General features: G+C 34.2%; 1 protein-coding gene and 3 long non-coding RNA genes across 5 annotated transcripts; 2 read left to right on the top strand and 2 right to left on the bottom strand.

Annotated features, from left to right (window-relative positions):
- Positions 1–4389: 4389 nt before the first annotated feature.
- Positions 4390–22501, bottom strand: LOC103314322 (uncharacterized). Its single transcript, XM_008200046.3, has 4 exons — positions 22313–22501; positions 22065–22182; positions 5570–6378; positions 4390–5509 (listed from the first exon to the last, which is right to left on the bottom strand). Exons 1-4 carry the CDS (start codon positions 22403–22405, stop codon positions 4466–4468), a joined length of 2064 nt encoding a protein of 687 aa, XP_008198268.1. The 5' UTR covers positions 22406–22501; the 3' UTR covers positions 4390–4465.
- On the top strand, positions 8504–10557 carry LOC107398374 (uncharacterized). Of its 2 annotated transcripts, XR_001575246.2 has the most exons (4): positions 8504–8576; positions 8638–9071; positions 9124–9143; positions 9520–10557. It is a non-coding gene; the product is annotated as an uncharacterized LOC107398374 (long non-coding RNA). The 2 variants fall into 2 exon arrangements; XR_010333473.1 differs by having other exon boundaries at positions 9124–10557.
- On the top strand, positions 20337–20859 carry LOC135265694 (uncharacterized). The gene is made up of 2 exons (XR_010333474.1): positions 20337–20490; positions 20537–20859. It is a non-coding gene; the product is annotated as an uncharacterized LOC135265694 (long non-coding RNA).
- On the bottom strand, positions 21055–22058 carry LOC107398372 (uncharacterized). The gene is made up of 2 exons (XR_001575244.1): positions 21411–22058; positions 21055–21356 (listed from the first exon to the last, which is right to left on the bottom strand). It is a non-coding gene; the product is annotated as an uncharacterized LOC107398372 (long non-coding RNA).
- Positions 22502–22525: the final 24 nt, after the last annotated feature.

Raw genomic sequence — 22525 nt, 5'->3', positions numbered from 1 at the left:
CATGTCTGTTTTTTGAGCAATAGACAAAATGTAAAATTTCGAAGACATTAAATTCTATGATTTGGAGGGCTTATTGCCAACAGGAATTTATTCAAAGTTGATGAGAGTTTATAAAGAGTTAACCTCTTCATATTCTATTTTAAAAAATGGCCAGCTGAACTCGAACGTGGTCGCACTTCTCTCAATGATGAGTTTTGTGAAGGACGATCAAAAACAGTTACCACGGATGAAAACCTCAAAAAAATGAACAAGTTGGTATTGGATGATCGGCGAAAAAAAGTGATGAGATAGCTAAGGTCATAGGGATATCTGAAAAAAGGGTGTAGTGTATTCTGCACTGAGAATTAGATACGAAAAAATTGTGTGCAAAAGGGTGCCGCATGGGTCCAATGCACCTGCCCACAAAGGCGCTCTGTCAATGGAAAAATTGAGGGATTTAAAACATGAATTATTCGATCATTCTTAATATTCGCCTGATTTGACTTCCCCAGTCTTCACCAACTACAAATTAAAATAAAATGTGATCAGGAAAAATTAATTATCAGCCGATTGAGGTGGTGATTGCGACTGTAAACAAGTACTTTGCAGACCTACCAGAAAGTCACTTCAAGGATGGTATTAAAAAATTAGAAACACACTGCACTAAATGCGTTGAACTAAATAGAGATTATACAAGCAAATAAATGCATATTTAAATTAAAAAATGAAGTATTTCATTCAGGCCGAGAATTTTTCACCTTATCCTCGTAGGTAAAATATCAATGAAAATAAATTGCGCTGATCGTTGACTGTGAACGTATTTATGCACAAAATAGGGATAACTTTGTGCACAAAAAATGATCAGGTGGCCGACACATGTTCGTTTAGACAGTTTTAATCGCGCTTTCGGGTGAGGTAAATTAGTGTGACAAATTACGTGTACTCCAACGCAGATTTGACCGATATGGTCCAATTGTACGGGGAAGAGCCTTAGGTAATGCAAGGGAAGCGCGGCGTTTGGACCGCTTTTCGGATCGACACACACACACACGTTTACAACGACAGTGCAACACTTGCGAGATCACGGCACAGTTTTGCCTGCATCACATGATCGAGGACAATCCCTAGCTGCACGCGTCTTGGAAGTGGAGCCTGAAATTTTTGAGATTGTTGAAGACGAGCCCAGTGTGAGCATCCGCAGAGTGGCCCTACATGTTCATCGAACCCTACATGAACAAGAAGACTCGGCTCGCCGATTGGCTTTTTCTCAATACTTAAGCCATAGATTATAGATATTTATAGTGGCTTAAGCCACAAACTTGATGAGGAGCCCAACTTTTTGCGCAAGGTGTTGTTTACGGACGAGGCAATTTTTACACGTGGCAACCGTCACAACACCCACGTGTGGGCAGATGAAAATCCTCATCAAGTGTATGAGCACCACTTTCAAGATTGTCTAATTAGACACCCCACGTTTTACCAGAACGGTTAACCGGTGCCCTGTATCTGTATTTTTTGGAAAATGTGTTGGATGATCTTTTGCCCTTGGCGTTACGGAGGGATATGTGGTTTTTACAAAATCACATTTTGCCAGAGTTGTCACCAACTGGTTGAATAAGCATTTTCCGGGGAGATATGGATTGGTCGCCAAGGTTCAGTTGCTTGGCCACCGCGGTCACCGGATTTAAATCCGTGTGATTTTTTTTGTGGGGTGACATAAAACAATTAGTGTATGCAAGCTCGAAGAGCTGACCAATTGGGTGATGCAAGCAGTCGTCTCCATTCGAAATCACTCCGGGATGTGTGCATGAAATCAAGCTTCCCTAACGCGAAGGGTGCAAGCGTGTATTGCCAACGAAGAAAACTACCACTTCGAACAATCGTTATAAAGGTAATACTGACCCACAAATATTGACACTGAATGTAGTGATAATTTTTCCCTTTACATTGTTTACGTTCCATAGTTTTTTTTTGTTTGAATGAATGGAAATATCGTATGAAACGATTGGCGGAGACGGGTTTTCAGCCGCAACTTTTGTTTTTAGTTTTAACTCACGAATGCCAGTTTTCGGCAAAAGTTGAAGTAAGAAAAGTTGTTCCTTTTGACGAGGTCTACCAGTGGTTAAAATTTGTCAATGAAATCTACAAACAGCATCTATACTGCAGCGTGTCCCGCGAGGTAGTGCACACATTTTAATCACAGATTAACCATTAAAAATAAGGTGATCCTTATTTTTTTCTAAAAACGGTTTATTATGGAATTATTGGCCTCCAAAAATTACCTAAAATCAAAGATTATACTTTTTATCTTTAAAAATACTTATCCAATTTTTATTAAATTTGGTATACAGTGGTTGCCATAGATACTCATTAATTATTGCAAATTATAAGGTTGTGGAACATTGTTAGAGGAGGCTGTAAGGGTCCCCTTGGCATAAATTATATCATAACTTTGTAGCACAACTTAGTTTGGCTTTGGTATTACTAGCATGGTATTACACTCAATTTAGAAACTTGTTAGTGTCTTGTAAATGTTTTGTAAAATGTACCGTTTTTGAGTAAAATAATAAATTATCAAAATATATAGGGTGTTTGTGGATTGTGCTCACAAATTTTAACCACTAAAAGAATGCGCTATGAAAAGTCAATTTGAAGACAAAACAAATTTCGTATTCTAATAACCGTTTACACCGACGTTATTTAAACCTGCTTAAATTTTAATAAGCATGCCAGATTTAAGGAAATTTTGTTGCACGGTATGTTTAAAACAGTTTAGACAGGTTTAAATTTAAACCAAACCAGGATATAGTTTAAATTTTGGCATAAAAATTAAACGCAATTTTCTGACATTGATGAAACGTCAAGACTAAACTTTCGAAAAGCAAAATAGCGAAAAGTGAAGAAAAGTAAATTGTGGGTAAAGTGAAATATGAATTTCTGGGACGAGGACGTTCTTTTTGATGATCCACTGATATTAGGAATGATCGATTACGGTATCCTTAGAAAAATCTACATATACAAGAAAAAACAATTTAAATTACTTGTAGAAAAAGGAAGAATTCCACCACAAGTAATTAACAATCGGCATTTAAATGAAAGAGATAATTTTATTAATATATGTTTTGGTAATTTGCTATTATTTAAAGGTAGAGTAAACTCGAGAACACAATAAAAATGCTATTTTATCCTGATATTTTCTTGTTTTATCTCGATACCAAGTCGAAAAGATTTCTCTTCTACTTTCATTACGATGCAATGTTAACGCGTTTATTTAGAAGTATTCCATGTGACGAGAAAAGTTTGGTCACTGAAAGGATGTTTGCTCGTCGTCTACTAGCGCAATTTTATTTTTGCTTCTTCAAAAAAGACCAATTGTTTGCGAATTTGATACTGCATCATTTGAAGAAGTTGCTGTAGCTTTCAGCAGGAGTTTTTTTTATTTATAACTGTGCTCGCTTACTAGTGAAAGTAGGAGAGCTTCCTCGTCATTTTTCCCCTCACTAATTTCACGAAGCCGTTCAGTGTGTCTCCCCTTGTTAGGTGAAAGTAAAATATCAATGAAATTAAATTGAAATTAAACGTTGACCGTGAACGTTTTTATGTACAAAAAACGAATAACTTTGTGCACCAAAAAATTATCAGGTGTTTGTTTAGGCGTTCGGTTAGTCAGTTGCGACTACGCTTTCGAGTGAATTCATGTGTCAGTTTGAAATTATATCATTATGGCGAATTATTCAAACGCCGAATTGAGTGATCTGGTCCTTGTGTACGGGATAGTGGAATTAATCTCGTTATCTCCAGCGGAGGCTCTCCAGATTTAAATCCGTGTGATTTTTTTATGGATTCACGTGAAACAATTAGTGTTTCATGTAATACCGTCAAGGAGCTAGCTGACCGTTTCTGTTAAGCAAGCATCAACCGTATCATCTAGAAATCACGAAGGGATGTGTGTAAGACCGCAAGCTTTCCTACCATGAAGAAAGAGTTCAAGCGTGCATTGCGACCAAAGGGCAACATTTTGAGCAAATTTTATAATGGTACTACTGGCCCACTAACGTTGAAACTGATGTTTTTTGTCTTTACGCTGTTTTGAGAAAATTTGAATAAAACAAAAATTTTAAATAAATTCTTCACTTTCAAAATTGAGACATTGCCAACCGTCAGAAAAATTCCTAATAACAATTTTCGTTTAAAAACGGCGAAAACGGGACACCTTACAAAAAATAGTATCGAGATGAAAAAATTGGTGGTGATTGTGCGATTTTTATTGTAATACATACTACCTTTAACTGGTCTAAGGGTCTGCAAAACGGAGCGTAATATCCTCGACTTTGTTGCAAGATTAACCAATTTCAGGAAAGGATTTGCAATCTGAATGTTAAACAGGGACAAACTTGTTAGGAAAGCGCATTCTTGGTGATAATTTGTAATTTAAAAAACATGAAATGATATGCAATAAAACTGTTAACCAATGGATAAAATAAAATTAAATAAATTCCTCTGTCTCATCATGAGTCTCTAACCCCGGAATCATAGTGAATCGTGGCGGCTGGTCCCAGAGAGCACTCGATGTTCTTTTCAATTTTCTCGGTTCGATATGTTCCAAAATCTCTTGTAGATCCGGCGTTCGTGCTTGAAGTGAGAAGAATGTGTTTTTAATTGCATGACCTATCGCCGATTCATACTTTTGCATAAGCATTACATTCACTTCTTTTTCCCAGTTTTTTAGTATGACTTTTTGATTTTTATATTCTTCACTGTCTGAATCATGGCAGTCATCTGACGGCAAAGGCGGTGCCGGCTCTCTCATATAAATCGGTGCCTTTCTTTCCTTTTGCTTCTGAAGCATCTTTGTAATATCTTCGTCCTGCTTTGCCAATTTTGCAGCCAATTCTGCAGCTTTTCTTTCCTCTTCCCTCTTCTGTTCTTCCTCGTATTTCTTCTGTTCAATCGCTCGGTTTTTCACGATCAATCTCTTCTTTTCCAGTTCTTCTTTCAATTTCAGTTTCTTTTCTTCTTGTTCGGCGATATGTTGTCGATGGCGTTCCTCTTTCAACCGTTGTGCTTCTAAAGCTTTCTGTTTTTCTTTTTCAATCATTTCACGTTGCTGTTGCGCCTTGAGTTGTTTTTCTTCTCTTTTACGTCTTTTTTCTTCACTTTGCGCTTGGAGCATCGCTTCGCGTTTTTTCAGTGCTTCTTGTTCCTTTTCGTGACGGCGCATCTCAATTTCTCGATATTCGGCGTGAGATGCTTTTAAAGCGCTTGCACTTTTAATCATCAGGTTTTCGGTGGAACTCGAGTTCTTTAGGTTCTTGTTTTTTACGGTTGTGCTGGCGGCTTTTGGTAGAAATTTCGAAACGACTGGAGTAAATATTTTCGCTTTCTCTTTGACGTTACTTTTCACCTTTTCGGTCTGATTCGGTTCTTCCGCTGCGGAATCTTGTTCTTTCGCTTGATTTCTTGTTTTAGTTCGGGTGATTCGAACAGGCATGGCAGCGGCTTCCTCTTGAAGTTTTTCAAAAGCCTGGACCTAAATAGAAATCACAATTTAGTTTCTACTACTACTATTGTTGTTGTTGTTGTCACTCACCTTTTTCTTCACAGGGCTTTGTTCAAACGGACTGAAAATTTGTTTAGCGCGCTTGGGAATAGTCCCTTGGACCTTCGATTTCTTTAATGTTTCTTTTTCTTCTTCTGATTCATCGTCGGTCATCAGATCATCTACGGTCTTTGGAATCAGGCTCTTGAGATATTTCGGATCTTGTACAACCACTGTTGAATTTAAATTACCACCCTGGACCTCAAGCTTAGAAGCGGTGACAAAAGTTGCGTTATTTTTGTCTGCATTTTCCGACAACACAGTTGAAACAGCGTCTTCAAACTGAGTTTCATCTTCACTGGATTTTGGTCTTTTTTCTTTGTTTTCCATTTGTCCATCATCGGACGCAGTTCTTGTTCGCTTTGAAGACTCCACTTCTGTTTTATTGGTTTCCTCTTCCAACGAGTCCACAAGATTAACCAAAGGAACCACAGCTTCTTCAATGATGACGTCTGATTCACGCGGATTCTCTAATGGATCTTCTATTTTTTCTTGTTTGATTTGTTTACTTGTAGTATTTTTTCTTCTCTTTTTAGGAGCTGGTCGAGTTGGAGCAGGCATTTCTTCAAGTTCGGTCTTAACTGAAATTTTCTCAGGCACCGATTCTTCACCACTGATCATTGATATTTTCTCCTTTTTGAGGGTGGTGCGGTGACGTCTTTCGTTGAGACCGCTGATGCTTTGAGTAGCTTCTTTAAATGCAGTTCGCCGAGAACGGCGAGCTTTCTTCTTTGTTGTGGGGATATCATCAGGTTCGTGGTTTTCTTTAGATGATACTGATCCTTCCTCATTTGAAATACCTAAATTTAGAACACTTGCTTTTATCAATAATAACACAGGCTTGTAATGTTTGTGTTTTTCTTATTTTCTAAATACATGTGCAACTCATCACGTTTGGATCAGTAAAAAGAAAAACACAAACACAATATACATACCAGGTGAGCCAACCTTATCGCGCACCTAAGAAAATCGCGATTTCTAATTAAATATTGCATTTTATACTCCTCACTGTACGTTGGAAAGTTATCTGCCTTAATTTTTCGGTAATTTTTCACTTACAGATGAAAATAATAATTAAAAAAAGTAATTTTCGACTAAAAAGTCAAATTCTGAATTTTATACTAAACCACGGGTATTCACTTCAGGTAACTGTTTACAAAATTAGCGAAGAAAAATAACTTTAACTTTTTTTTAACTTTAAAAATAATTTTTATTTATGAGTTGCTGAGTACTTGTGGCGTCGTAAATTTAGGTGACAATGCGAACTGTAATTACTAATTAGGGTAAGGCGTCGTAAATTTAGGTGACAATGCGAACTGTAATTACTAATTAGGGTAAGATTGTAAAAGATTTCGTTGGGATATTTGACTGCAGGCATCAGTTTTATTGCAAGGCTGTAAACAAGGGGTTTCAAAAAGGTCCTCTACTGGTAACTGATAGCTTTGTTGGCAAGTTATACCATCTTCTAATAAATCAAGCATAAATAAAAAAGACCGATTATTAAACAACCAAGTAAAAATTTATAATTCTGATACCCGCGTTCGATGAGCTAGCAGGTAAGGATTCTCTAAAAACTCTAAAAACTTTGTAGTTAGTTAGTGGCCAAAATCTCATAAAACTGCTACGACTTTGTTTATTAAGAAAAAACTTAATAAAAATCGAAAATGATCCTTATCAATGTACAGGCTGGTGTGTAAAATTTCAGGATTTTTATTTCATTAGAAGTCACGATTTTTTTGGGTGCGCGATAAGGTTTCTTCACCCAGTACAGGGGGTTAGGGAATGGCCTCCCAACAATTTCAGAGTGCGTTTATGAAGCAAAATATGGTCGAAAACCTTTATAATTTTTTTTGATAAAACAAATAGTTTTCTCAAAATCATAATGGTCCCCACTGTTTCGAGACTGCTAAAATAATGCTTTGCACACAAAAAAATCACATAAGTTTTGCTTTAAGAATTATTGTTGTTTATTATAGTATATTCAGTATCAAGAACGGTAAGGTGATTTTACCGATCAAAGACAATTGTTTGGAGGAGGAACGCAGCGACGACTCCAATTATTGTCTGAGATCGGCAATCCTTAACGTTCGTGATCCTTATGGCGTTTTTTGCACGATTCTTAATTTTTTTTAAAGATTTATTAAATAATGTCAAAATAAATGTCAAGACAACAGGTTATGGTTACCGGTTGCTACGTCCAAGGCGTCGACAAAATTACTTACCGACGCCTTTAGACGTAGCTAGAGTTCCTATATTGGGAGAGCTGGGACACTGAATGTCAATTTTCGAAATTTTGTTTCATATACGTCGGTTGGAATGTGTAAAAAAACAAATTGGGATAGAAATCAGTGGTGTTACACTTGAAATTTGGCGAAAAGTCAAATAAATTTGTCAAAAAATGTTTCCATTTTTCGTCGACTATGGTAGCGCTCAGCTCCATTTGCCTGTGCGTCATCTGACATTTCTGTCACTACGTTTACATAGCAGGGGCATAGCGGTGACGAACTATCAAATATTTTTTGAGGTTACGAAGTGTTTAAATTATGGGTTGTTACAAAAAATACAGTTTCACAAAACAAGAACTAATAAACGCAGAATCAAAAACCTAACGAAACGCAAATCACAAAACACAATAAACGAACAGAAAATACTTGCGATTAACACCGATAACACTTTCGACAACCATGCGACGACGTCTATAATTTACTGTCAATGTCAGGTTGACAAATTCGTGACACTTGACGATGTTGTCGAAGTGCACATGTAAATTAATGTTCAAGGATACCACCCTTAGATAGCTCTTAGCTGTTTAAATTTGCATTGTTTTTGATAATTTTTTATAGCTTTGTGTTGGTAATGAAAAAATGAAATTGATGACGCACACGCAAATCGAGCTGACCGCCACTATAACTGCGTTTAGAAATGGTTTAGACGCAGTCGTCGTCAATTCACTGTTTTTTTTTTTATATAAACTCCAAATTTTAAAAGAGATTTCTTTGTAAGTACAAGAATTTTACGTCTAAACTCTTCATCATAAACATTTTTTCCTTAATTTTAAGAAATGGTAATCATCGATGAAAGAGAGAGAAATTGAACCTTTCCTGCCAAGTTTTACGTTTATTATTAACAAGCATTTGGAAAAGTGGATTGTCTAAATAATGTTATGTACAAAATTTATGAGATTTTGGGAATTTGTCTATGCATTTACAAAATACGTAGGTACTTGAACCCAAAATTGGTTCTAATTTTTAGGAAAGTTGAACCTGTCACTGCTTGGCCGCCATCTACGTGAACTTTAGCTACTGTTTCAAATTATAAAGTTATTGGGAATTCACGATTTTGTTACGTTTTTCATACGAGAACATCTTCAATATCATTTTTTAGGAAATTTAAAAAGACGTTAGGAAATATGAAGGGTTCTTGATGACCAATTTTTGGGACGAGATGTTTAACTAAAAATCGTGATTGAAAGAAAAGCATTTTTAGCATTGAAGTATGTTTTAAGTTATGTATTTAATATTAAAATAAATATTAAAAAATTTCAGAAATGTGAACATTAATATTGGTAGGTATTCAATTATTTTCTTTTTTAAATAGTAATCCCAAAATTTGTACGTTTCCTACGTCCCTGATTAAATTTGACGTAAAATTATGTCATTTTATGCATTTGACAAAAATTATAACCTTGAAATTATTTTCGATATAAACCTCTGACATAAGTTACTAACAAAAATTTTAATAAAAAAGGATAGAAATATATGCCTTATCCACATAATACAAAATTGGCTCAGTTTGACGTTCAGTGTCCCAACTCTCCCAATAAAGGAACTCTAGACGTAGCCAGTTAGTAAACACCACGTACTGTCTTGGAAACAGGCGTAGTAAACAATCAAATAGAGTTCGATCGTGCAAAAACTATTTTACATTTACTATTGTTACAGCTACCGTCAAAGCCAAAATGTTAAAAGTGACTTTGTTATTGAAAATCAAGTATGCAGAACGTTTTCTGCAAATGAGAGTTCCAAATAGGAAAACGGTGGTGGTAATAGGATACATACCACCATCATCACTATCACCAGGAAAACTAATAGTAGTGTAGCACATCTTTTGCGTACAACTGGCTTATAGTGATACCAAGGAATCAAAACGTAGGTAGAGGACGATACGTGGAATGGTTGGAAGTGAAAATGTGCATCCAGTTGATGAAGATCTTTACCAAGTATTCGAGAAATAGCTAGGGAAGTTGGTGTAAGTCGCTGGACGGTATGAAGAACTTTGGAAGAACCTCTTCTTTGTCAGTACCACTTACAAAGCGTTCTGTTATGTTCTTCTGTCTTTTGGTGTTTATTTATTTTGGTTTTCATTATTTTGTAGTTCACGAATTTATTAAAACTTATTGTTTCAATGCACAGTTTGATATAGATAAATAAAAATCTTGATTTTCGAATGGTCTTTAGTGGAAAATAATAGTAAATTTTATAAAAGCTGCAGTCATAATTCAGTTCTTCACAAAGCCCTTTGCTTGCTTGCTTGCGTTGATTAACGTAGCGACAAATTATTGACTATTTCCGTAAAAAATGAAAATCTGGAAAGTTTTGATGCATTATGCAGCGAAATTTAAAAAACAGAAACGTGACACGCTTGACATTGGTCGCGAAAGTTTTTGTTAAGTAACAAAACTTTTCTTAACAAAACGATTACTTTTATTCATTAACTCAACAATCAAATTATATAGAAGCTCTCAAACAGTAGGGCTGATTTTAAATTATTTATTTTTGAGAAAACCATTCATGTAGGGAAGAAATGGTAAATATAAAGGTTTTCGTTCCCATTTTGCCTCATAGACTCACCCTGAAATTCTGGGGAGACCATTCCCTAACACGCTGTATACTTGTCAGTAGCAATACAAAACGACAGTCAAAATTCAAAAGAAAGAATGAACAGTCAAATATGTTACCATAAACAACATATTTAGAAAATCGTACGCATCAGGGTAATCCTTCACCCATCTGCTTATCGGATGAAACTTATTTTTTTAGACAGTGCCTTCACTGCCGGCAACAGCGTCCATACTAGCTGCCGGCGACGGCGTCCGAACAAGCTGTCGGCCGAGAATTTTTAGATTTCGCTGTTAATTTCATATACTGATCTAAACCAAAGCCGTAATTCTTAGGTTAAAATAGTTATTTAATCACTAAGGCCCAATTTCTGACTATACTAAATTAAACCAAATTTAAGTTAAATTTTATCATTACAATATGATGCAAGTTAAATTATTTTTACTTTTTCTGATTGCTATCAATTCTTAAAGTTACCCTGCGTGTACGTTCTGGACTGTAAGTACACGATACTTTTAAAATTAACTCAGCTGAATTATTTATTTGCCTCATTGCATTCGGCAAAATAAATATTTTGCTTCACCATATATACCATACCTTGAAACATAATCCACACTATTATACAGGGTCGCTAAAAAGTATGGATACAGTTAAATATTATAATAACTATTTGTTAAAACTAATTGAAATTTGGTATATACAGCGTTGGGCAAAAGTATGGAACCATGCGTTTTGTGGCTAAACTATGCTCCTTACGAAAAAAAAAAAAAACAATTAGTGCATCAAGTACTTAAAAAATGTGATCAACAATTTTTACGAACAAATAAATTGGAAATTCATTTTAGTTTTCGAGTTATTAAAAATAGTTATTTATTGTGTAAGTAGTCCGTGAGCAGGCATCTCAAAAGTCGTTTATTTAAGAAGTTCGTCGGGACTCGATTGTACACGATTGCTGAAAACTGATTCTTATGAAGAATTTCCTGCTGAATTCGAATCTGGAGGTCGCTATTTGATCTGGAATTGCCTTCATTATAAAAAAGATGTTTTTCTGAAAATTCTTGAAAAACTAAAATTGCGCAAATTTTTTGTTTACATCGTCATAATTTCCTTCTGAATAAAGCTAGAAAACTCATTCTTTTTGCACTAAATTTCTCAATATACAGGGTTATTCATATTTGTGCGACAAAAAATGAACCTCAAAAAGGACCTATAAAATGATGCTAATTGAGATTATAAGTCGTGTCCTATCGAAACTGATAAGAATTTTACAGTCCTGGGAAGTAGAGGTATGGAAAGACGTTTTTGCACCATAACTTTGGAATTATTTGACCAAATATTACAAAACTTGGTAGACTTACTAAAGAGAACATGCCTTTTAATCTGGTAATTATGAAAACCGGATACATCCACCCAGTTTCCGGTTGCAGCATTTCCGGGTCACATTTTTTGTGTTTTTCTAATTTTTTGCCCTCTTAACACTACTTTTTTATTGCCTAAATCGATAGAGTAATCAATTGCGAATAAAAAAGGTATAACCTTTTACACCGCTAAAATTCACCATTTAATAGTTATTTTAATTTAAACAGAGGCATGCACTTGACCAAAATCAAAAAAGTATAAATTTTGAGCAGACGATATCCGTAGCAACGAAAGTGCATCTGCACTCAAAGTGCTGTCAAGTACTGTCACACACTTGTCAACTTTAACTTTGAACAATTTGGGGCACTAAATTGAAAATATTTAATAAATGGGTTTAGTTCAGTCTCTTAATCTAACCTACAAAAAATTTAAACTATTCTGGTAGCATTTTTGATTGATTAATTCATCGAAAATTCACAAAAAAAGTCATTAGTCGTTACCTGATTATTTGTTCTATTCGGTACGTTTATTACACCAAATTCTGAATAAAGACATTAAGATTCTTAAAAGTGCACCCCTACTACGTGGGTGCATCTACTCGCTTGTCTTCCAGACACTACAATATCGCTAAATGAACCACTCAGTTCACATTATTTTGTAAAAAAGCACCGTTATTTTTGACTGGATTGTTTGCATTTTGTATTGTTTTTATCTAAAATTTCGGCGTTGTCTTCAAACACCTGCGCTGGTCGTACGTACATACAAAATAACCTGTAAAAATGATCAAGATCAAGCTTGAGTTCTTACAGGTTAGGTCGTCCGTAAGACCGGCGCAGGCGTCCGTAGACATCGTTAGCTGAATTTCTAGAAGAAAACAATACAAATTCAGTCGAAAATACCGCTGCTTTTATTACAAAATAATGCAAATTAGTAGGGAACTGAGTGTTGTTCATTTAGTATCTTGGAAGACAAGCGAGTAGATGCACCCACTTAGTAGGGGTACGCTTTCAAGAGTTTTAATGTCTTTATTCGGAATTTGGTATATTAAACGTACAGAATGGAACAAATAATCAGGTACCGACTAAGACTTTTTTTGTGAATTTTCGGTGAATTAATCAATGAAAAATGCTACTAGATTGGTTTAAATTTTTTGTAGGTTAGATTAAGAGACTGAACTAAACCCTTTTATTAAATATTTTCAATTTAGAGCCCCAAATTGTCCAAAGTTAAAGTTGACAAGTGTCTGACAGGACTTGACAGCGCTTTGAGTGCAGATGCACTTTCGTTGCTACGGATATCGTCTGCTCAAAATTTATACTTTTTTGATTTTGGTCAAGTGCATGCCTGTGTTTAAATTAAAATAACTATTAAATGGTGAATTTTAGCGGTGTAAAAGGTTATACCTTTTTTATTCGCAATTGATTACTCTATCGATTTAGGCAATAAAAAAGTAGTGTTAAGAGGGCAAAAAATTAGAAAAACACAAAAAATGTGACCCGGAAATGCTGCAACCGGAAACTGGGTGGATGTATCCGGTTTTCATAATTACCATATTAAAAGGCATGTTCTCTTTAGTAAGTCTACCAAGTTTTGTAATATTTGGTCAAATGATTCCAAAGTTATGGTGCAAAAACGTCTTTCCATACCCCTACTTCCCAGGGCTGTAAAATTCTTATCAGTTTCGATAGGACACGACTTATAATCTCAATTAGCATCATTTTATAGGTCCTTTTTGAGGTTCATTTTTTGTCGCACAAATATGAATAACCCTGTATGTAGACTCTAACGTATATAAACAAGCATTAGATTTTACAAAAGAGAAGTAAGAAAACTACAATTTCCCTGTAACGTGTCATAGTAATTGTGTATGCGAGAATTTTTTTATTTTAAAAGATGGATCCTTACATATGGTAGAAATGATGCCAATAGTTCATATAAGTTTTTGGTGCGAGAATCATTTCGATATCTGTAATATTCACCAATTTATGGCAATTTAAAGTTACTGTAATATGCGCGCGAGATGTAGATCGCTGCATATCTCCCTTTGTAGTGACTACGGGACCACTGCACTGGACCAAGCTCGCTGGGTCAAATGTCGCACTGTGACGTTCGACTTTTCTTAGTTTTTATTTAATATTTTTTTCAATTACAATTTCAAAGATCAAATAATGCTCAATAATAATATAATTAATAATTTTCACGTCAAAGAACAGTTTATTTATTAACTAAATCCTTTGAAATTTGTTGAAATTACACATTTTAGTCACTGCTTTTTTTACCTTTTAAGACTAGCAGCTAACGAATTTAAAGATGCTGTGCCTATTAAACGAAACTCAGCAATTGCTTTCTTTTTCTGATTAATAAATCAAACATCGCATGATGGTAAATTGTAAATTCTTTAATAATGATTTTTGTATCGTAATTCACGTATTCACAAAAGTGATCGAACGAAGAATCTTTATAACTCATAATTTAAAAAGCACTTACGTGATTTCAGGCATTTTTGCGTAATTTAGCTCATTCTTGATTTATAAAGTCACATATTTAAAAAGAACGACGAAAAAAGTTAAGAAAGTGATGAATTATGAATAAAATGCATGATTTTAACCAATTGCAAGGGATTTAGTTACTAAATAAACTGTTTTGACGTGAAAATTATTAATTATATTATTATTTACCATTATTTGACTTTTGAAATGTTTGTAATTGAAAAAATAGACTAAAGACTAAGAAATGTCGAACGACACAGCGCGACATTTGACCTAGCGAGCTTAGTCCAGTGGTCTTGTAGTCACTAGAAAGGGAGATATGCAGCGATTTGCACCTCCCGCGCATATTGCAGTAACTTTAAATTGCAATAACTTGATAAGTATTACAGATGTCATAATGATTCTTAGGACCTGATTTCAAGTTGGGTGGCAAAGTTGCGCGGGTCGCAGTTGCATAGCAGCAACGAATGACATTGCTAGGTTTGCGCCGTTGCTATAACAATACGGACTTGCGTCGGTTGTAACTCAACTTGAAATCAGCCCATTACACCAAAAACTTATTTGAACTATTGGCATCATTTCGTATCGCTTATGTAGAGGACTATCTTTTAAAGTAAAAAAAACCTCCCATCTCGAAAATTTCACTACACAAATATAACACGTTACAAGACATTTATAATTTTCTAACTTTTCTTTTGTAAAATCTAAAGCTTGCTTATATACGTTAGAATCTATATATACAGGGGAACTTAGTGCAAAAAGAAGAATTTTCTAGCTTTATTCAGAAAGAAAATATGACGATGTAAACACAAAATTTGCTCAATTTTAGTTTTATAAAAATTTTAAGAAAAACGTCTTTTTCATAATGAAGGCAATCCCAAATCAAAAAGCGACCTACAGATTCGAATCCAGTAGGAAATTTTACATAAGAATCAGTTTTCAGTAGTCGTGTGCAGTCGAGTCCGGACGTCCATGTTGAATTTGGGAGCTTGCTCCCGGACTAAAGGGTCTTACAATGTGTTTTTTATCCGCCCAAAGGTTTAAAAGCGAAAATGAAGTTCGAGGGGATAAAATACATGTACATAATGTACATAAGACCCGTCTTATCCACAGTCAGACAATATAGACTAAATCCGAAACTAAATTAATATTTGCAAATTATTTTTCAAAATTTTCATTTGACGATTTGAAGTGAAGTTTGCCTTTTGGTGATGACTTTTGAACTATGTTGAAAACAGTAACGAAATTTTCGTAATTCCACACTTAATTGACATTTAATGAATTGTTTAACAATTTTGCCTGTATAGTGTTAATTACCTGCATTAGACGGAATCACTTAGAAGTATGTTGTGGTAAATACTAGTTTTGACTTTGATTCTTCGGTTTTTCGTGGTATAGGTAAAGTGTTGATTATTGGAATATGAAAATGGATAAAAAGTGTAAAAGATTTAAATTTTTATTAGAAAGTGTTATTAAACAGTTGTGCAATTAAAGACTATAAGTAATGGATCCCAACGAACACATGTAGGGCTCAAGAAACCATTAAGTTAGTGAAGTGTGTGAATTTTAGGTAAAATTTTTCCACTAAAAAAATCATGGAATACTTCGGTAAATTTATAAAACTATAATTGAGATTATCAACTGCTGACACATTTAAGCATAAATTGATCTAAAAGGTAAGCTTTTCAGTGTCTTTGTACTTATTTTCCAATCAAGAAACTGAACCAGTCATTCTTATTCGTCCTTTCCCCGTCGTCTTTAATTTCTCAACATTCGTTTCTTGCACCAAAGATACAATAGTCGTTCCGCATAGACAATGCAATAATTTTACAGCCTCAAAATTCGTACAACGCTTAAAATATCCGAATAAACTACTGCATTAGTTCCGGCTTCATTTACAGTAAATCTGGCATCTACATCGAATAAAGGAAAACCAACCATATTTTATCTTTTAATATAAAGGTAAATGTAGAAAATGCAGTTTAATTTTGCTAAGGGTCTTAGGGTCTTTTTATAAAACCTATAGGTTTTATTGATATCATAGGACACCTCCTAACAGCAATATTATGGCCTAATAATAGTGGATAATTTTTTTTCTAAATGGCACCCTATTACGGCGATTTTTTCATATACAGCGTGCTCAAAAACTAGCGCACCAACTCAATGGTGTGTGGTAGAGAACTAGTTACATATAAAGGTAAAAATAGTAAAAAAATTCTTTGTATTAAAGTTATTGATAAATAACGGATTTTAGATAAATGATATGTGACAACGTTGTCTAACAGTCATGATCACAATAGAATTTGAGCAACAATAAAAATAAATTATTTTCGAAACGGTTTCCTAGGAAATAATTCCCAGTGTTGGCACATCTACACATTATGAATTTTTTGATGAATTTTAATTTTTTTAAATTAAAAAACTGCTAAAATCTGATAGTAAATTTAAAAATAATTATTCATCGTTTTGTTACGGAACAATTACCTGGTATGAAACATAAAAACATTAAAAAATAATGAAAACTAAAGAAGTTAACACAATAAGTTTGTAGCTACAGATTTTTTTAAAATATGACTTTAGGACTTTTTTCAACATTTTTCCCATAATCTGCACTTGCTTCTTAATAACGTACCAGTGAGTTGGTGCGCCAGTTTTTGAGCAGCCTGTATCAAAAGTCCCCGAGGGAGGGGGGTCAAAGATGCCATTTTTTGGTTTTTTGCTTATATTTCGGAAACTATCAATTTTGATCATTTCACCAAAATTAAAGTTGATAAAATTTCCTACAAAATGGTCGTACGCTTTCATTTTTTTCGTAGGACTAATCCTAAGCGAGCTACTAGCTTCTGAAGTTTGGAGTCTACATAACACTGCAATTATTAAACATTAGTATATCATAAGTAATTTATATGGAAATAGTGTGTGTAGAGCATCCTACAACAAATCTGAGGGAGGGAAATAAGGGAGGAAAATACTTTTTTCCTCCGGCTCTGCAGTTGAAAACCACAATTCAGCATGTGAGGATGGCCAAGAAGATTTGATAGAATAAACTGTTGGACTCAATGCTTTCAGTTTATTACAAGTTTTATTCAAAACATCTATATTAAATCATTTGTCTATTAATACAAGTTGTTCGCGAAGTTGATGCGTTCCTTTTAAGAAGTGCTAGCGTGCATTGTAAGAGTTTTAGCCTAAAACATCTTCGTAAAATGTTGATAACGAAGATAACTTTTTTTTAATTTTGGAAGCCGACCCTGTTCAAATAAAAAATCAAAGGACCATTGGCGTAATCAACAAAGACTGATACAATTGTCATCTAATTAGTCGGAGAGGCTCGTTATTACAATGATAACAATCTTACAGATTTAATGCAATTATATGGAACATGCTATCGGAATGCAGCTGCCGCATTCAGAGAGTATTCAGAGTATGAAAAAATAATAATAAAAGTAACATTATTGAAAACCTGGTATCTACAATAATGAGGTAGATTATTTTGAAGCGCTCATGTCAAAACGACAGTTAGGACCGGACCCAAAATTTTAGAATGCCTAAAAATTCCGGTAAACTCCGTTATTAAAAAATATTTTATTAAGACGATTTAGGCTAAAACGATTAAGAATAATGCTTAGTATTTCGTGTTAAAAGGAACGCCTCAACGCGGACACCCTGTATTGTATAGAACAAGAATATAATTCGTTGAAGACAAAAATGCAGCATCTAAAGACCACACTGAAGACGACCTTCATGTCTCTCCGTTTCTCCTTTAAGTGTTGGATCCAATAAATTCAATTTATTGCCAGTTTTTCGAATCAAAAGATATGCTCTTTAAAGGGGCCAGTCTCAAGATTCGGAGATAGGGCAAAAACTATGTAAAACTTTATAAAAGATAACTCAAAAACGCTTCAAAATTTTTGAATGGGGTTTTCATGACATAAAAGTATCTACGTATCTAAAGTCACCTATTTTGGCATTAATCACAAAAATGTATTTGTTAATAAAGTTCTTTAATTTTCTTATTTAAAAAATATTTTACTAACTTTTTAAAATCACAACAGTTTGTTTTCGAAAATCCATGAAAAATTACGCGAGCAGTGAATTATCGTCCTTTACAGTAACTACCCGTTTCTACCCAGTTAGCCGGTAGCGGCCTGCACCCTTAGAAAAAATATGCAAATTTTTGGTAATAACGTAAACCAAGTGTAATTCGGAAATAAAATTAACTAGACGCCCTCTGGTGACGACTTTTGAACTATGTCGAAAACAGTAAAGAAATTTTCGTAATGCCACACTTAACTGACATTTAATGAATTGTTCAACAATTTTGCGTGTATAGTGTTAATTACTTACAATAGAAAGAATTACTTTAAAGGTACGTGGTGGTAAATACTAGCGTTGACTTTGGTTCTGTGGTTTTAAGTGGTATAAAGTGTTTATTGTTGGAATTTGAAAGTGGATAAAAAGTGAAAAAGATTTAAATTTTCATTACAAAGTGTTATCAAACAGTTGTCTGATTAAAGACTATAAGTAATGGATCACAGTGAACATAAACTTGGGCTCAAGAAACCAATAAATTAGTGAAGTTTGTGGATTTTAGGTTAGAATTTTTCCACTGATAAAATCATGAAATACTTCGATAAATCAACAAAACTACAATTAAGATTAACAACTGCTAATACACTTAAACGTAAATTATGCCAAAAGGTAGGCTTTTCAATGTCTTTGTAACAATTTTCCAATAAAGAAAGTGAACCAAACAGTCATTCGTTATTCGTGTTTTCCTCGTCATCTCTAATTTGTCAACATTCGTTTCTTCCATCAAAGATACAATAGTCATTCCGCATAGGCAATACAATAATTGTGAAGGCTCAAAATTCGTACAACGCTCAAAATATCCGAATAAACATTTTCCCGCCAATTATGTTTACTGTTTTCGACCTAGCTCAGTGGCGCCCCCAATGGTAACTTTACCTCCGAATAGCAAGATTCTAGTAAAAATAAATGTCTACCAAAATAAAAGCAACGTTTGCTGTAATGCTCCTAAATATGAAGTTGCGATTAATCAATCACAAATATCGCAAAATGTTCGGATGGCTTTCAATGGCTAAATTTTTTTAGGGAAGTTGCCACTTCACGCATTTATTTAATAAAATTATAATAATCACAACTGATCATAATCTTATCAATTACAATTATTATAACTTAGCATTTTTTAAGAGATTTATGACAATGTTTATGATGAAGAGTTTAGACGTAAAATTCTTGTACTTACAAAGAAATCTCTTTTAAAATTCGGAGTTCATATCAAGAAAAACAGTGAATTGACGACATTAATCATTACCTTTCCAATAAACTGGTCGACTATGAAATTTTCGTGAAACGTCAGTAAACGTCATTGTAATAAATTTTATAACACTTTAGTACCGCCATCGGGGTCTATATAACACTGTGTTTATGTATTCTGTCGGCGATTATGTGAAAATGTTGATAGTTTAGGGAAACTGGGGATGGAGTGCTACTAGTGTTAGAGAGGGTTAGAGGGGCAGCAACAGCAACGCTTTCTGGGCAGAAATAATCCCTATCACAAAATGATTCTCAATAAAGCTATCTTACGAATAAGGGAAACAGGTCAAGTTGTGTCAAACAGAAAGGAGCTTGGTGTAGTCTTGCAGAACTTTTCTCACTGTTCAAAATTGAGAGACTTCTCAAAAGCGTATCTTGCTGTCACGTATGTCATTCATAACGACGTTTTTAAACGAAAAAACTGTTTTTGCACGACTGAGCTCTATTTGATTGTTTACTAGGCCTGTTTCCAAGACAGTATGTGGTGTTTAATAGTTGCTACGTCTAAAGGCGTCAGTAAGTAAATTAGGCGTCGGTAAGTAATTTTGCCGACGCCTTGGACGTAGCAACCAGTAAACATAACCTGCTGTCTTGACACTTATTTTGACATTATTTAATAATTAAAAAAATATATGAATCGTGCAAAAAACGCCATAAGCATCACGAACGTTAAGGATTGCTAAACGTGTTTTTCTCTGCGATTTAGTTTCCGTATTATTGTAACACCATTATTTTGCTGATTTATGCAAACTTGTTTAGTGGTATGTGATAGAAAACAGCTCTAAGCATTGAAAGCACATATAAACATATACTCTGTCGTCCAAGATAAATGAATTTAAAAAAATAGCGACATTTGTTTGTAACGAAACATAATGAAAATGATTAGGTATTAATATATTTACCAATGAACATACCGTTAATGATGGTTTAAGTTAGGGTATCGAAAACCCATTTGCAAACATAACCTAAAACTTCAAAACCCGATTTTACCCCTTCAGGGAGTATTTAACCACATAGGATTACATTGTCACGCAGATTAAGTAAGTATGCAAAATTTCAATTCATTGGGACAACGGGAATCTTTGAAAATTTGGCTCCAATATTATGAAACAGACTGACAGACAAGAAAGCAAGTTATCTAAAAGCTTTAAAAAAAATGTTAGGTAATGGTGGAATTACAGTTTTATACAAAAAATTGAATAATAATATGTACCTAGACGTGGTATTTATAAAAATAAACATGATACCTACCTAAGTATTTTATCATTGAAAAAAATAACATTAATCAATTGCATGCAAAAATATTGAAGTAGCGCAGTTCTAGCGAAAAGAGCGTAATTCATACATGATTTCTTGTAAAGTTCTTCAACTCTAAATTCGATGGAATCATCCTTTACTCCAAGTGGAGCTTTTTGCTATGAATGAAGAAAGGGGAAAATAAAACGCAAAATTAATTGCACAATTTCATTCTCAGAAGTCTTATCTTTTTTTTTCTCGTTTTCCCGTTTTTCCTATCTTGCAATTTTCATGTTTACACCAATTATCAGGCAGTGATGATGATGACGGTTGTCTCGAAAGTGTTTTGCCACTGTTATGTAAATCTGCGATTAAACTTGTGAGATTGACTTTGAATTTTATTGGTCCTTTTCGTCATTCTTCGATTCTAACATTTCCACATTTTAAAGCAGTAGGTAAAGCGACCGACTGTAGGGATAAACCCTCGTGACGGTCACAATTGTGATTTTATGATAGCTGTCAATCACTTTCCAAGTTAGGCTGTACAATTTTATTTTTCAATACGTTTACCAAGTTTTTGCTCAACATCATACTAGAGATGGGTCGAGTCTCGAATCTACTATTATTTTTAAAAAGTCCTACAAGAAAAATGAATAGAACTCCTTTGTAAGAAATTTTATCAGCAACTGATAGAAGTGATCGTTTTTGAGATGTAAGCAAAAAAATAAAAAATGACATCTTCAACTCCCTCCCCCTCCTGGAGCTCACCGCTCATCCTCGAGGACTTTTGATATTTGTTTACCTATATGTATAAGTCTAAAGAAAGCGTTTAAAAGAAATCCAATTCTCCAGGAATTTTTTCCATCGATCGCCTTATTTTTGTGTAATTTGACTGGGCTATTTGTTATTGATGCTATGAACACTACAAATTCAGTCAGACGTGTGTAAGCAAAAGTATTACGGTCTACAAGATGATATGCCAAAAAACTACATTTCATTTAACATATCTTATTGTTTAAAATGATTAGCCATACAACGTAATCTGTGGCTATACGCAAATCTTCGTGAACTGACCCATATGTTTGTTACCAGAAGAAACTGGGCCTTAGAAGCTATAAGGGCGCAAATCTTTGATCAAGTGAATTAAATATTTATACCTACTCGAGCAGTTAATCGTTTAAAACTTCATGAATGAAACCCTAATAATTGTGCTTAAAAACTTACGTGACCTCAGCTTTTTATACTCTTCGAAATCAGTCAGATGATCAAAAGCCGGTAACCTTCCTGTAGCGGTGTACTCGTTAATAACCCTAGTAATATCCTTACATAGATCTCGAAACGTCTAAAAGAAAAATTGTATTTAAATAAGATACAATGAACAGTTTTCAATCAATTTTTTGTAAAGGGAAATTTCGAACTTGGAACAATTCAGTTTTATCGGAATGTATTTTCTTATGGCTCAAAAAACTTACCTCTTGGAACTCGATAAAGGACTGCAGTCCCTTTTCGATATAATCGAGAGACTCTTTATTCAAGTCGTTTACTATAGTTTCACCGGCGTTCATTTTGTTTATGATAATAGAATACAATATTCACGTTCACATTCGACACCACCACACCACACAGAATATTTGACAGGGAAACGACCGTTGAACAAGATGTTTGAAAACTGAGCAATTGATTGG

This window comes from Tribolium castaneum, chromosome 3 (assembly GCF_031307605.1).
Source record: "Tribolium castaneum strain GA2 chromosome 3, icTriCast1.1, whole genome shotgun sequence".
Classification (NCBI taxonomy): domain Eukaryota; kingdom Metazoa; phylum Arthropoda; class Insecta; order Coleoptera; family Tenebrionidae; genus Tribolium; species Tribolium castaneum.
This window is presented reverse-complemented; position numbering and strand designations above follow the sequence as displayed.